The sequence below is a fragment of the Marmota marmota genome, unplaced genomic scaffold (genome assembly GCF_001458135.2).
Source record: "Marmota marmota marmota unplaced genomic scaffold, marMar, whole genome shotgun sequence".
In the NCBI taxonomy this organism is placed as follows: domain Eukaryota; kingdom Metazoa; phylum Chordata; class Mammalia; order Rodentia; family Sciuridae; genus Marmota; species Marmota marmota.
This window is the reverse complement of record NW_025999961.1, coordinates 14781096-14797140: the sequence shown is the minus strand read 5'-3', so window position 1 is coordinate 14797140 and position 16045 is coordinate 14781096. Positions and strand designations below refer to the sequence as shown.

The window sequence follows — 16045 nt, the reverse complement described above, 5'->3', positions numbered from 1 at the left end:
GTGTTTGTTTACAGACCTTAACATTAACCATTCCCTCTGGCAAAATGCCAGGCGCCATCCTGACTTGTTTACAGACTCTAACATGATACCATATCAATTCTAGAGGGTCTTGTTAGCCTCAAGTCCAGCTGTCAGCAGTGCTGTGTTCCTTTCTAAACATTTTCATCTTCTGGAGGATGCCTAACTGCCTGTTCCTCATCCCCATTCACCATCTTCTGAAGCAGCATCTTCAATTCTTTTTTGACTCCTCTGTTTCACTAAGAAAGACCCTTGGGATTACTTGTGTCCACTGAAAGGAAACAGGATGATTCCCATCTCCATAGCAGATTATCTGCTGGATAAATTATACCTGCGACTTAGCTCTCCTTTGCATATAGTATAACAAATCTGCAAGTTCAAGCAATTAACAACTTTTCATACTCGGGTTGGGTCATTATTCTATGAGAGATGCTACTACTCAGCATTTCATGACCTTTGTCATTTTCTCTTTAGTTCTTATTGCTATTCAAAACCCTGTTTATTTTTCTTAATTATTCTCTTTGGTTTGTGGTCCCCAAACAAAATATCAGTTGCTGAAAGCAAGCTTTTTTCTCTGTATTTTTGGAGAATACTTACCTAGAATAATGACAAGCATACAGTAGACATTTAATAAATAATATTTTAAAAAGTAGATTTTAATAAAGTAATAGTTAATTTACCATATGGGAAAAAAGCATACATACATTTTTTTTTTCAAGAGAGATTATTATTTAATGTGTTTTTAAAAATTCTGGTCACTATTTGCAGAAAAGAATTTCTGATATAATTTTGAATGGGATGAAGGATTTAGTTTGGACCTAGCTGTATTATAATTGCTGTATCATGAGAAACATCTTGAATAAACATTACTTTTGACCAGAGACTGATCTCTTTAAGTAAATCATAGGCTCCAGGATTGACCAAGTAATAATTAACCTTTATACAAGTAATAATGTGGAGAAAGCAGTAGAAAATATATTTTATACATAAGCCTGTTAAAGATAGATGGCAGGATAGGAACAATAATAATAGTGTAAGAACTAAGAACTTTAGCAGGCATAATATATATTTCCATTTTCAATTTCACAGCTAAGTAATTAAAAACACTAAATAAGAGATCTGGATTTTGTTATCAGTTGATTTGAAAAAGTTACTGAGTTTCATTTCCTTTTAGACTTAATTGGCCAAAAATAATGCATTTTTAAACCATGTTGTTTTGATTTTATCTCTCTGACAGAAATTTCCAACAAGAACAACTAAGAGGAAGAACTGTTTATCTGGGGCTCACAATTTCAGAGGTCTAGTCCATCGCAGACTGACTTCATTGCCCTGGGCCCAAGATGAGGCAACACATTATGGGGGAACATGTTCAGTGAAGGAAAGCTTCTCCCCTGTGGCTGGGTGAGGAAGCAGAGAAAGAGAAAGCATGTGGCGAGGAAGGGCCACAGGGAAGATACACTTTCAGGCCACTTCCTTTAGTGATCTATCTCCTCCAGCCACATCCCACCTGCCTGTAGGTATTACCCAGTGATTTAAACTAAGATGGACTGATAAGTTTATAGGTCTCATGGCCAAATAATTTTACCTCTAAATATTCCTGCATAAACAGGTATTTTCAGGAAACACCTCATACCCAAGCCATTATAGGCATTAGTAAAAATTCTGCATCCATCACTGCATACATGAAGTTTATATATATGTACATGTTGTCAACAATGTATTTAGATGACAAGAAGAATTAACAAGTTATTTTTAACAGGGAACTCCCACTATAATAGGCCTTAACAGTTCCATAGGACTTAGGAGTCATTTTCCCCAGGAGATGTTCCTCAAGAAGTTTCACCCGTCTAATCAGTCTATATCTGTAGTGTCCATTAGTAGCATTATTCATCATAGAAAATTGTGTCTTACAAAATTCAAATATAACCTTCTGAGGACTTGATGGGCTCCACTCAGTAGATGGGAATCTACTTGATTCATCTCAGTATCACAGTGGCCAAGGCCATAGGTTATAAATAAATGTACATAAAATAAATTATTAATTAAATACATTACCGGTCATGGTATTGACCTATGATACCAAATCTGGTGATGTCAAGCTCATAAGATTATGACACATCCCCTTTTTACACACACAAACAGTGTATTTAGATGAGAGAGCCATTGAGAGAGCTTCTCCTTGAAAGCAACACAGAATGAAATTCCTACCAGCATATATTACATCCTTCTAGAGTATTATTTTTTCAAAGCCAAATATTCTTAGATCTTTCTGCTCATGTTTGCATCTTATGATTTCTAAAACAAGGCTAGTGGAACTCTAGTACACTTCTCTTAGAGAGGTACAATGTCCAATACAAGGGGATCTTTTCCTATGATGCATTCATGGCCAGCTAATATTGCTACACATATGCAAAACATTGCAAAATAGCTAAACATGTGTGCTTTTTATCTTAATAATGGTGTGTTTCCTTGACACATTTTTCTTCTTAATATGTACTGCACCTATTGATTTTCTTGCCCTTGGTGTGCCCATAACGAGTCCTTATTTTAATGTTTCCTGGCAATTCATTCACTCTGGCCAACATATATTGAAGGAATGGCTTGAATGATGGAGATATTAGAAATCTGAGTTCTACAAAATTATATTCTGAATCAATATGAAAATAATTTTCAAGACACAAGACATCATAAGCATTTGCATGGTCTTATAAAGTATTGGCTCAAAACATACGGTATGGTCCATGCTGCAGTATTAGTATGAGCTTTAGAATATCAACACACTTTAAAACCTAAAAAAAAATAAATTTTAGTCAAAACATAAGAACACATAGGATATAGACTTGAAGATTATTTTATCTGAATGAATGGTGATAGACTCAAGAGCAAAAATCTTGGTAAGGTCAATGAACTAAGGAGGGTCACACAGCCTGGAATATCAGAACAGACAAAAAAACAAGAAAGTAGCTCATGCAACTGCATTTTCCCTTAACTGTTTTGGTATAAATTATATAAATGATGTATATCTACACAAATTCTAAAAGAATTTAGAAAGGACACATGTTTCAAATTTAATGTAAATAAATTGGCCAAAAATTTCTGGATATAGAATACTAGTTTTATATCTATATCTGTACCTTTATTTATACAATATATCCGTCCATTGTTGGTTGCATAACAATGTAAATGTACATAATACTGCTAAAATGTGCATTTAAAAAGTTAAAATGTTTATTTTTTATATCCTGTATACAGACAATATTAAAGTTTATAGAATAACAAATATATTGAAATTGATATCAATAAGCTTCCTCAAGTAGGGCTCAGATATTTTAGAAAAGTACAAAATGTCATCACCATATGATACACAATGTAGATATACAATGTGGAAATCACTAGTTAATTAATGCAGACTAGTTACTTGGAATCATTTGGAAAAAAAAACTAAATGCATTAAAAAATGTTGAACATTAATTAATGCATTAGATTCAGTTATTAAGAGTAATATTTTTTGTTCTAAATTGAATATCTCTGTTATTAAGGTTACTATGATCAGCAGTATTCTGATGCCATGCACTAGATAAAATACTACATTATTTTGCTTTTTAAAAAAATATTTTATAACTTATAAAGGCTTTTCGTTGCTCTTTAAACATTAAGTATAATTAAGCTTTATAATTTATATAATAAGCTGATACAAGCTTATGATATAATAAAATATCATTATATGATATAATAAATAATTCAATTTCTTATTAAATATAATAAAACAATGCATGTTTTATAGATGCACTTACATTTGGATTTTTATGAATATTATTTATTTATAACTTAAGGCATATATATGAACATACCTATAGAAAACTATTTCTTGGTTAAGACAAAAAATTATCAAACAAATAACTTTAAAAAAGTACTCTTTCTTGATTTAGTTCATTCAATAAATTAATTTATATTAATGTCATGTATTTATATTTAGAAAAAAAATCTTGCCATATCTACTCAGAAATGTTAGGAAGGCTTATCAAAGTGAAATATCAGTATAAACATCAATTTTATTTTCTCATGTCTAATAAACAAAATATAGAAATATTTATCTCTTCCTAAATATTTATGCACCAGAAGTTTTGATGAGACTCTTCCTTTAAGAATTGTTTTAAACTGTTCTCTACACTCAAATGTGGAAAATTTTAGATAATATTGGCTTTTCATGCATTTTATTTAATAACAGCAAGAGGAATCATAAAAAGAAGCTATATGGCTGGAACAAATGGAGAGTATTTCTGAGAAATTGCAATTATCCTTGATTTTTGATTTATTCTTATCTACCACAAGGTGATAAATTTGACAAAAAGTCTTCTTAATGGTTTTTGTGCATGAAGAACTAGTTTTCATTCTCTTAATGAAGTGTCTCATCATCCACTCTTTTCCTGTCTAGTGGTCTGAGGCAATGCTACTACGAAGACTTCTGTCTCCAGTGAAAATCAATGCTTCAAAAATCTATTATGTACTTTATGCCAGAATTGTTTCACATTTAGTTCTATATAATAAGCATTATACAAAAATATAAACATGAAATTTTAAAGTCATAATGTGTATTCATATATTATGTTGTAGTGTAATACTTTCGAAAAGAATTAGAATTTATTTAAAGTTAATACTGCCCAAGTAGACTCAAAAGGAGAGCATTTGTCTTGACTCACATAACTGATATCTGTATGGTATTAATTTGACTATAGCTAGTATATTCTTAACACAAGTATTCAGTTTATCTCTGTATATTTTTTTTCTTATTTTCAGTTAGGTTTTAATTATATCCACATCACCTACAGTTTTTCTTAACAGCATGAAGTCATTCATCTTTCATTGGCCACCCTGCTTAGTATATAAACACAAACACACTATAGAGTACATAATTGCAAACCCATGAGAGTATTCTAAAACTGACCCTCTTTCTTCACAAGTTGCTATATACTTTTTTTTTCTTTCTTTTGTCTCTCAGGAGTGCTCCTCAGAGACTGAAGTAATTCATATTTTCATTTCTTATCAGATTATCCATAAAAGTAAATTTGGAAATGATTTAAAACTCTTTTAAGAAAAAATAGCCCAGGGGCTGGAGTTGTAGCTCAGTGGTAGAGTACTCACCTAGTACATGTGAGGCACTGGATTTGAGCCTTATCACCACATTAAAAAAATTTTAATTACTATAGGTATTTTGTCCACCTACAACTAAGAAAATCACATATATATGTATATATGAAGAAAAACTAATGACCCAATCTAATGAAAGGACACATTTTAGATGATGTCCCTTCATCAATCCTTTATATATTCTGCCCATTTTCCAAAACACTGTAATTTCTTGGAAAGTTTGTGTCAACATAAACTTCATTGAACAACATCCTCAACTTTTTTCTTCTTCAATTTTCCCTGTTCTTCTAAAATAAATAATTTTCCCACAGTTAACAATAATCAAAAATCTTGTTTAATAATGATATTGACATATATCTTCCTACATTCACTCCCATATTTACTGTAAAATACCTTCTAAAGGTTACTTCCCCATCACACACTCACTGGTAGCATCTCATGGTCTGACATTTAATCTACAATACTCTGTCTAAACCAGAGGAGGTTTAGACCTTCTGGATTCTCTTCCCCTTATAATTGCTTCTTGTTTTAGTTAGCCTTTTATCTCTGTACCCCAAATACTCAACAAGAACACCTTAAAGAAAGGAAAATTTATTTGAGGTTCACAGTTTCAGGTCTCAGTCCATAGATGGCCAATTCCATTGCTCTGGGCCCTAGGTGAGGCAGCATATCATGGGGGAAGGGTATGGTAAAAGAATCCTGCTCTTCTCCTTGCACTAAGGAGGCAGGAGGTGGGGAAAGGAAGATGTACCCTTGCAGGGCACATTCCCAGTCATTTGTCTCCTCCAGCCATGCCCAACCAGCTTACAGTTACCACCTAGTCCTTTCAAACTAAGATGAACTTAGTAGGTTTCAGATCTCCCAATCCAATTACTGTACCTCTGGACATTACTTCATTAACAGAGGAGTTTTGTAGCAATACCTCATATCCAAACTACAACACTTCTCAAAGGAATTCTTAAAGGAAAGATGTGTTCTCTTTACTCTCAACTCTTTTTTTTTTTATCTAGGCAAAGAAGAAATCCACTATCTTACTCTCAGCTTCAAAACTTCTGTTTCCCCATTGACCTCATCACAAGGGAAAGAAGTGGGCATTTACAGGAAGTTCTGTAGGTCCTGCATTTGTTTCCAACTTAGTAGAAAAACAATATGCTTTGTTTCTAGGCAACATTAGTAGATGGCTAATTATTAATAAATTATCTCATTGGCATACCAGATTTTAGCACATACCTCTCTTAGGAAGTATATTTGGATTATATCAATAAATTGTATACAAATATATATACATAGACATAATGTGTCTTAAAATTTATAAATTTAATATTTTTCATCAACAGTAATTGATCTGCACATTTTAAAGATAGTTTATTTTAGTATATGTTGACACTCCCCATTATCTTCAGCTAACATAATTAATGGTGCCCAATTTATTTTGCAACATATTTAATTGCACTATATAAGAGGGGATAGAATGGCTATCACCTGGAGTTTTTGCTTTAACTATGATTTGACATGGAATACCTTCTTCATTCACTGGTTAGAGTGGACGAATCTCCATAACAACGTATCTAGAGTTCAAAAACAGACTGCTTAGAAGAAGAGAGATCTCATGTCATATATAAGGGAAAATAGGGGCTGAGGGTTTCCTCAGTGGTAGACCACTTGCCTAGCATGCATGAGATCTTGGGTTTAATCCCCTGCACCACAAAAAAAGGGGGAGGGATATAAGATCTTTCATGTGCATATGTTCCTGCCCTTTCTACATTATCCATATTATATTTGGCCTTTAAATCTGCAATTTAGGTTAGGTTTTTTGTTTTTTTGTTTGTTTGTTTGTTTGTTTTTTTAGAAGTGTGATGGCTTTGAAGACACAGACTACAGAATCAATGGTCTTCATGTCTGTCACACTCTCCTTTGCTTTATTACAAACCTGTCTCTCTTGGCTTTAGCCAGCCACTTATGACACTTATACAGATAGCAAAGATGATATAGGATTTCTCCATGCACTGATAAGCCTAAAAATGGAATATAATTTAATTCAGCCAAGAAACATGGAATGAAAAGTTATTTAGCCAGAAGAATTAAAAAATAGACTTTTGAAAATTTAAAATAAGACAACCAGAGAAGTTGTAAGTATATGTGAAAATGTTTAGATTTACACAAGTCACTATCTATAGCAGATAGGTGAGATGCTATTTTCTTTGCTCAGTATGAAGCTCACAGAATCTTTTTTGCTGTATTAGAATAGGTGATTTCCATGCCAAGAATTAATTAAAATTTAAATATTTGAAGGAGTGGTGATTATGTTTTCTCTAATAAAAAATTTACCTGTCTTGGGATCAATAGAGAAATAAGGTTGTCCCTGAAGAATGCTGTAAACAACTCTGGCACTGTTTCCATAGGTCGGGTCATCTGCATCCGTGGCCTTGACCTGGAGCACATATGCACCTGGAAAATAAGACAGTGTGACTCTAGCTTTCTTCCTGTACAGAGTTGAAAGCCATTTCTATAATTTGCTGCACTCTATTTTCCTTTGGATTTTGGCATTTCTCATGGATGTCATGAGATATTATGCCACTGAAGAAAATTTAACTGTTACCATCAAAACATCATACAATGACACATCAGAACCACAGTGAGATATCACATCACCCTATTACAAATGGCTAGTGTCAAAAAGACTTAGAGGCTAACAAGAGCTGGTGAAGATGGTGAAAAAACAGAACTCTTGCTCAATGCTTGATAGACTGCACATTAGTACATCCATTTAGGAAATTAGTGTGAAAGTTCCTCAAACATTTTATAACAAAACTACTTTTTGAACCAGTGGTTCCAAGAGAAATATATCTAAGGAAAACGAAATCAGAATGTGGAAGGCCATCTGCATTCCTCTGCTCATTGTGGCACTATTCACAATAGCCAAGAAATGGAAACAACCGAAGTGTTGCTCAACTGATGAGGAGATTAAAAAAAAAAAGTGTTACAAAGAGGATAATAATATGCCCTAGAAATTAAACCCTGTCCCTTGTGGCAGCATGGACGGAAACATAGATCATTATGTTAAATGAAATAAGCCAGGCACAGAAAGACATGTATTCCACCTATGTATGGAATCTAAGCATTTGATCTTATAGAGGTGGAGAGTGATATGGTGGTTCACAAAGGCTGGGGAAGTCAAGAGTGGTGGATAATAGGGGAAATGTTGATGAATATTCTGAGTAACAAGAGGAGGAGCAAGAAGCTCTGGTGTGGTACTGCATCTAGGGTACTATAGATAACAATAACATATCCATCTAAAAGCAACAAAAAAAGTATTTTTAAGGTTTTCATCATAAATAAATGATAAATATTTGAGGAGATTCATTAATTTGATTTAAAATTTCACAATTTTTACATGTGTCAAAGGATAACACAACATTTCATTTATATATATATATATATATATATATATATATATATATATATAATTGCTATATTTTCACATATCAGTTAAAATAAATTTAAAAATGTGGAATCATAGAGCTGTTATTTCAAATAGCACATATTTTAGACATCTATTTTAAAAGTTAAGTCCATTTCCAGTAGATAGATCATTGAACTGAAAGTTGTCAAGATAGTATTATTGATTTCTACACTAAAGAAAACATGGACACCACTTACATTAGCTCATCTGCTTACTGTGGATGCTTTAATTTCATGATTAGAATATCAATAGCTAAGCTAAAAGGTTTAGAGGCTTACTGAACTTTAGAGGTTAAGTGATTTGCAATTTCAAGTTACAAATCAGCAACTGCATACTCGTATTAGGAAGCCATTAATTAGAAAAGAATACTTGAAAAATTGAAAATCATATTTAATTGCAGTGTCAAATAGCTACAGAACACCTCTTGGTCTCAAGACTAAATTAAACTGAGGGTTCATTGGCATTGAAAAACACTGAAGACAGTCCAAATTATCTGTAGCTTTTCTCCTTTTTTTTTTTTAATTGAGAATATTATTTAAGTACTAAAGGGAAGTTGGAGAGAATTTTTTCTGTATTTTTCTCTTATCTACTTAAGCACATTCATAAATCAGTCTTCAAGAACTTTTTAAGTACCGCTTCCCAATGTCTTCTTCGACATTGTTATTCTTAAATGAGTAAAAACAAAAATCAAAGATATCATACATAACTTGTAAAAAATTATATTTTGCTTTTAATTAGAAATCTCTGCTAAGCATACATACACACACACACACATATATGTATATGCTGAGCAGGGATGATATATATATATATAGTGTGTGTGTGTGTGCATCCTAAGTTTTACCGTGCACTCTATCCCTTGGAGGCATTCAGAGTAGTTGCTGTGTTTGGGGAAAGCACAGTTGGCCCTTTCCATTCAGTTATTTATTTAGCCTTTTCTCTCAAGTTGGTACCAATTTGAACTTTGAATAAACTAAGTCTTATAAAGTCTAAAGAAATGAATCCACTCTTCACTATTACTTTTTTAAAAAGTAAAGTATTAGAGATTAGAGTAAGAAATGCTAACTTTCCCTGGGCACAGTGGAGTGTACTTCAAATCCCAGCTCAGTAAGAAGCTGAGGCAGGAGGATTCCAAGTTCAAGACCAATCTCTGCCTCTTAGCAAGACTTTGTCTCAAAATACAAAATAGAATAGCTGAGGGTATTGTAACACAAAACAATAAATCAATAATAAAGAAATAAATAAAAATTATAAATTAAATGACAACTTTTTGTAGATATTCAATATCAAATGCTTTTGCTTAATATGCTTTGGTATATTCTATCAACAAATGAAAAACATGTTATAGCAGCCTTTCCCAGGACAAGAAACTTCTAGAAGGAAAGGAAGAAAATACTGCTAAGTAGTTAAGAGTGATGAGTAGTATTTTCCATCACCAGCACCAACATTTCCATGCCATCAATAGTTGCATTAATCATACAACTAATCATAATGAAACCATGATTAGACACACACACACACACACACACACAAGAAATTTCATTATGATTAATGTTTGCTTCTGTGAATCATTATGTTCCTGTCTTAAGGAGTCATCAAAACTGGACTTTGCTCAATGATGTAGATATGAACATTTTATCAAGAATAAATTTTCCTCTCCTCAACAGTTGTTTTTACCCTCAGATTCATTACCTATATTTTTCTTATTTCTTTACCATACATGTGTTTTATAGAAAAGCCTATCAATTTTAAATATTACCCCAATTCTAAATATGAAATTGCAGTTTGTGAGGTGTGAATTGTTCTACTGTATAGGTACATTTGAACTTAAAACATTGTTGAATAAGTAGCAAATAAAAATATTTAACAAAATAGATATATGTAGTAACAAATTTAATAAAAGTTTGCCAAACCTATACCACATGCAATATCAAAAACGAATACAAATATAATCTTGTCTTCCTTTTTATGTGTCTGTTTTTAATGTTAATATGAACTTCCAGTAAACATGTTGAAGAAAATTTTTTCTTGAAATCTAATATTAAAATCTTGAGTGAATCATTTATAAAGTTTGTCACGTAAAAGAGTTGGAGTACTTCATTAATACATAGAAGTAGCAGAGATTTTTCATTCAATCCTATTAGTCACATGATAGCAAGAATACATGTTTCTCTACTTCAAGCACATTATTAAAAAGAGCTGTCTGTTCAATTTCAGGATAGGTGAGTCCTGGCTTGCTATGTCAATTCTCCCATGCCTTTCTCTATACTAACACAAAAACCAAAAATTTCATGTTGTTTCATGTTTCATGTTGTTAAGAATTCTCAGTTAGAGGGCTGGGGCTGTAGCTCAGTGGCAGAGTGCTTGCCTAGAGTGTGTGAGGCACTGAGTTCGATCACCAGCACCCCCCTCCCCCCAAAAAAAAATACAATAAGGGCATACTGTTCATCTAAAACTATAAAAAAAAAAATTAAAAAGTATTCTCAGTTAAAGTTAAGGAATATTTATGCTTCTAAGCAAGACTACCTTCTTCAGTGCTAAACTCGCACACCAGTTGTTCTTAACACTATTAAATACTAAATGCCCAGGAAGTAGAAAAAGGTTGTGGATTTGAGGCGAAGCCATTTAGTGTGCAATAGGGAAATAATATACTAATCAATAATTTTCACTGAAAATGGAGGGGTCTTCCATGTTGACAACAGCCTGAAATTTATTTCCTATGCCTCAAATTCAAGTACAACAATATAAAATTCTAACTGCAGTGCAGAGAGAATGTAGTTCACAGAGAAAAAATTACTTTATAAATGGTTGCAGATAGTGTGCAGAATGTTTGAGGCAGAGTATCAAATCACTTCAAGTTCACTTTACACTGCCCTAATCAGTACAAATTTAATAGTGTATTTTTAGTGAATAGTTAAAGCCAACCCTAACATATACATATAAAACTAAGAGCAACAGAAAAATTGAACGTGGAGTTGTATTATATAATAATGAAGAAAGAAAATGCATCGGGGGAACCCAATTGAGAGAAACTGAACTAAGTAAGTGTTCCCTAACATCTAAATGATCATGATTTAGAATTCATTTGAGATCCAATTTGGATGTGGCATTAATAAGACTATGATAAACTACAACAACAACAAAATACTAAAGGCTGGGGTGACTTAAACAACAGAAAGCAATGTTCTCACAGTTCTGGAGGGAAGAAGTCCAAGACCAAACTGTGGAATTTTTTTTTTCTGGTAAGACTTTCTTCTTCCCTTCCAGATGGCCACTTTCTCATTCTGTCCACATGGTCTTTCCTTTGTGCTCATGTGAACTGGGAGAGCTCTGCCATCTCTTCATCTTCATATAAGGAGACCATATCTATCAGTTTTAGGGCCCCAACCTTATGACTTCATTTATGCTTAAGAACTCTTGAAATGCTGTGTCTTGAAATACGCATGAATAGTTTGGTATTGGACATATTAATTTAGGGGTGGATTACAATTCAGAATAAAGGTGAGGAATGTTTTCTATAGTGATCAGGAAAAAATATTTGAGAAAGATAATTTATATAGACAAATGAATAAAATGAGGTAAAGTTTTTGTACTTCATTTCATTTTTTTTTAGAAAGGGGAGAGAGAGAGAGAGAGAGAGAGAGAGAGAGAGAGAGAGAGAGAATCGAATCTTTTTTTGTAGATGGACACAATAAAATGCCTTTATTATTATGTGGTGCTGAGAATCGAAAACGGGTCCCGCCCATGCTAGGGGAGAGCTCTACTGCTGAACCACAGTCTCGGCCCTAGTTCATTTCTTTAACAAATAAAATTCTATATACTTATTGTATACAGCATGATGTTTAAAATATTTGCATACACAATGGAGTAGCTAAATTGAGTTACTTTTTATATGCATTACTTGTCATACTTATCAATCTCTGGGTTAAAAAAACCTTAAAATTTGTGCTAATTTTATTAGTTATTTTCAAGTATATAATACAGATAATTTTTGACTTAGTGACAATGCAACCTAAGACTTTTTTTTTAGTTTCAAAATGATATGAAATTTGTACATACGTTCATTTTTTACAGTCAGTAAAAACCATACTTCAAATTGTGAAATATGCTCTTCGCCTGAGCTAGTGATACACAGTAGATAGGATACCCACTTAGTATTCTCAGAAGCATCAACAGCAGGCAACAGCTCCCACAGACAACCATGTGACCATGAGGGTAAACCACCAATGCTCTTTTTTGGAGATAGGTATATAACAAATTAAATAAAATATTCAGCACTTTTTTATAAAATAAGTTCATGTTGATTTCACCCAACTCTAACCTAACATAATGGTTCTTAATATGTTGAAAGCAGGTATAGGCTCAACTGTGATTTTCGTATGTTGAGTGTATTATTCAATACTTAAATTATTTTCAAATTGCAATGCTTTCATTGTATGTAAATCCACCTGTACAATGTTATTAATTACAGTCACTGTGTTGCACAGTACATCTCCTGAACATATTTACCCTGAGATTTTGACCAAGATCTCCACAATCCCCTCTTCCCAGCTCTTGGGAACCACCATTCTGCTCTCTGCTTCTATGAGGATTTTTGAAGAAAGTTTATTTCATGGAGAGACAAATTCTAGGGCTAAGTCACATTAAATGTGCTGAGGGATCCAGGGAGCACTGAGCCACACTCACTGGGGATGACAAATGACATAGAAGGGATAATAGAGAAGATGAATGTGTATGGCTTTCCAAAGCCATTGTTAGGCCTATCCTACTTCTCCAACACGTCATTGTCTTTGTCTCATTATAATTCATTGTACCCTCTAATTACCCAATTATCCCTGTTTCAGCTTTCTTTTATATAAAATATAGAATTATGCACACATTCTCAAACATTACTTTGCTCACTCAAATCTTGAGTAGACATCCTACAAAAGCACAAAAAAATTCTTCTGATTTTTAACTAATATTTACTTAGTACTCATTTTAGAAGTTTCTGTTTATTGTCTCTAACACAAATAATTCTGCAATTGGAAAATTCTTATCCATTGGCACAGCTCAGTCTAAAGGCATTTGAATTCAAACATGTCAATATCCATTGTCAAGTTGTTCTACAAAGGACTATACTAATTTACATTTTGACCAATGTATGATTTCTAGCGTTCTTATCAGTTCTCATATGCAGTTGTGTTTTGAGTGCACTTTGGTAGTCCATCACCTTATGTTTATTGTTATTTCCATCTTGTGTATGCATTAGATACACACACACACAAATATAAATTGGTATCGTATTCTTAACCATCTGTCCTTTACACATTATGTTATATATTAATTGGCAAATTGGTCATATATTTTCTAGCTTATTTTTATTTATTTTTTTAGCTTTTGTTTTTTATATTATCTTGGTTCATGATTTTTGTGGAAAACTTTTTTTTTTTGTTTGTTTGTTTTTCCCTTTAGCATTACTAGGGGTTTAATCAAGGGATACTTTATCACTGAAATACACCCCAACCCCCCTCCCTTTTTAAAGTTTGATGCAGAGTCTTGATAAGTTGCCAAGATTGGCTTCAAACTTGTGATCCTTCTGCCCCAGTCTCTCAGATTGCTAGAATTATGTGTGAGCCACCATGTCAGGGTTCATGAAATTAGGTTGTGCTAATTAGAACTTTTTATGCATATATGTTAACATATATGTGTGCACATGTACATTACATACATACTTTAAAATATTATGCTTTGTCCCTGGTGAGATTAATTTGTCTTTATTGTCTCTTCTTCATAATTTCTATCACAGTGTATATGGGTTCTGGAACATAGAAAAGACTAGTCAACTTTCTTTCACAATGGAACCACATAGGCCTTGCTTCTGCTTGCATATGTCTTGTGATAATTATGCTTTATTTATTTGATTAAGTTAAGAGTGATATCATCAGTGTCTGAAAGTAATTATAGTATCTCTACTGTCTGCATTTCATAACACAGAAATTGAAGGTCAATGCTAATATCACTCTCTTTGATACTACCACAGATGACTGTAGCAAGACAATGGTAGATTGCAGTCATATTAATTCACAACTTCAACTGAAGTAGTCATTAATTTGTTGGTGCATGAATTTATCCTTTCAATCAACATATATTCTATTGTATCTACAGATATCACTTTCAACATACAAGAAAGCATATTGCATAAACATATATTCTGCCAAAGCCACTTTTAGCATGAAAATTTTATATTCTGCATACTATATTACTTGCATTTTGGGTACTTAGTAAATAAGTACACAAACTTGCTAGAAATACATAGACACTTTAAGTGTATTAAATCTAACATACAGTTTCTATAGAATTTTTTCTTTAAAATATTCCCAATGTATAGGAATATTCTATTCATCAAATACATCCTTTGCTTTTTATCATTTTGAGACTGCCTAAATCCATTTGCATCCTCACCACTATGAAGTAAAAAGCATCTCAAATGCTTGTGCAAAGATTAGATTTATCATGAGGTGCATCATATTTTTTTTTTTGTTTTTTTTACTTTTGCCTTATGTACATTGTATTAGAACATTGTAAATGTTCTAGACACATAATAGGATGTATGGAATGATATACATTCTGACACTTATTCAGCTAACATTTGAAAAGAAAAATACATAAAATTGAAAAACCATGAATTTTATTATCTAGTAAAGTGTATGTAGTATATGCTATTTAAATATATGTAAAATAAAATAAATACCACAGAAATTTTTTTTTTCATCACCTTCTAGAAAGTCCCAGCACTTATCTCTTTGAGTTTTGTTGGCTTGAAATGGGTCACATATACAATCCAGAAATAATCATTGTTAAAAATTTTTAAAAAAAATTATGTAGTTTAAACTTGAGCCTATTGATTCCACAGAATTCTACTTTTGCATCCATGGAAGAGTGGGTGATAGAAATAGTGCTAGTGTATGGACAGTTTAGGGACTGCTTTCTCTCTCTCTCTCTCTCTCTCTCTCTCTCTCTCTCTCGTATTTTATTGTATTTTCACTGGATATGATGGCAAATGCCTGCAATCACAGCGATTCAGGAAACAGGCTGGAGGACTGCAAGTTGGAATTCAGCTGTACTTTACTGAGACATTGTCCCAAAATTAAAAATAAATAAATAAAAATAAAGGAATGTAGCTCAGTGGCAGAGCACTTGCTTGGCATGTGTGAGGTCTTAGATTTAATCTCTAGTACTACACATGCACTGAAATTACATTATCATTATAATAACTTTCATAAGATCACATTTCCATTTAATTAGAGTACTTCTGAATTCAAGTATATATAGTGGGCCAATTTTATTATAGTCTACTTTTTTTTGGTATTTTATTATATTTTAAAAATACGTCCCAAAGTCACTTTGTCTAATACATAGAAAATAAAATTCAGA

At 32.6% G+C, this 16045-nt stretch overlaps 1 protein-coding gene across 4 annotated transcripts in view; it reads right to left on the bottom strand.

Annotated features, from left to right (window-relative positions):
• Positions 1 to 16045, bottom strand: part of Cdh12 (cadherin 12) — a 939940-nt gene that overhangs the window by 89869 nt on the left and 834026 nt on the right. For 3 of the 4 annotated variants that reach the window (XM_048802957.1, XM_015496396.2, XM_048802958.1), the window contains one exon: positions 7495 to 7614. In XM_048802957.1, coding sequence (XP_048658914.1) covers positions 7495 to 7614 — 120 coding nt within the window. Of the gene's footprint in view, positions 1 to 7494; positions 7615 to 12776; positions 12780 to 16045 lie in introns of all 4 variants that reach the window. The other variant, XM_048802959.1, reaches the window with a different exon arrangement.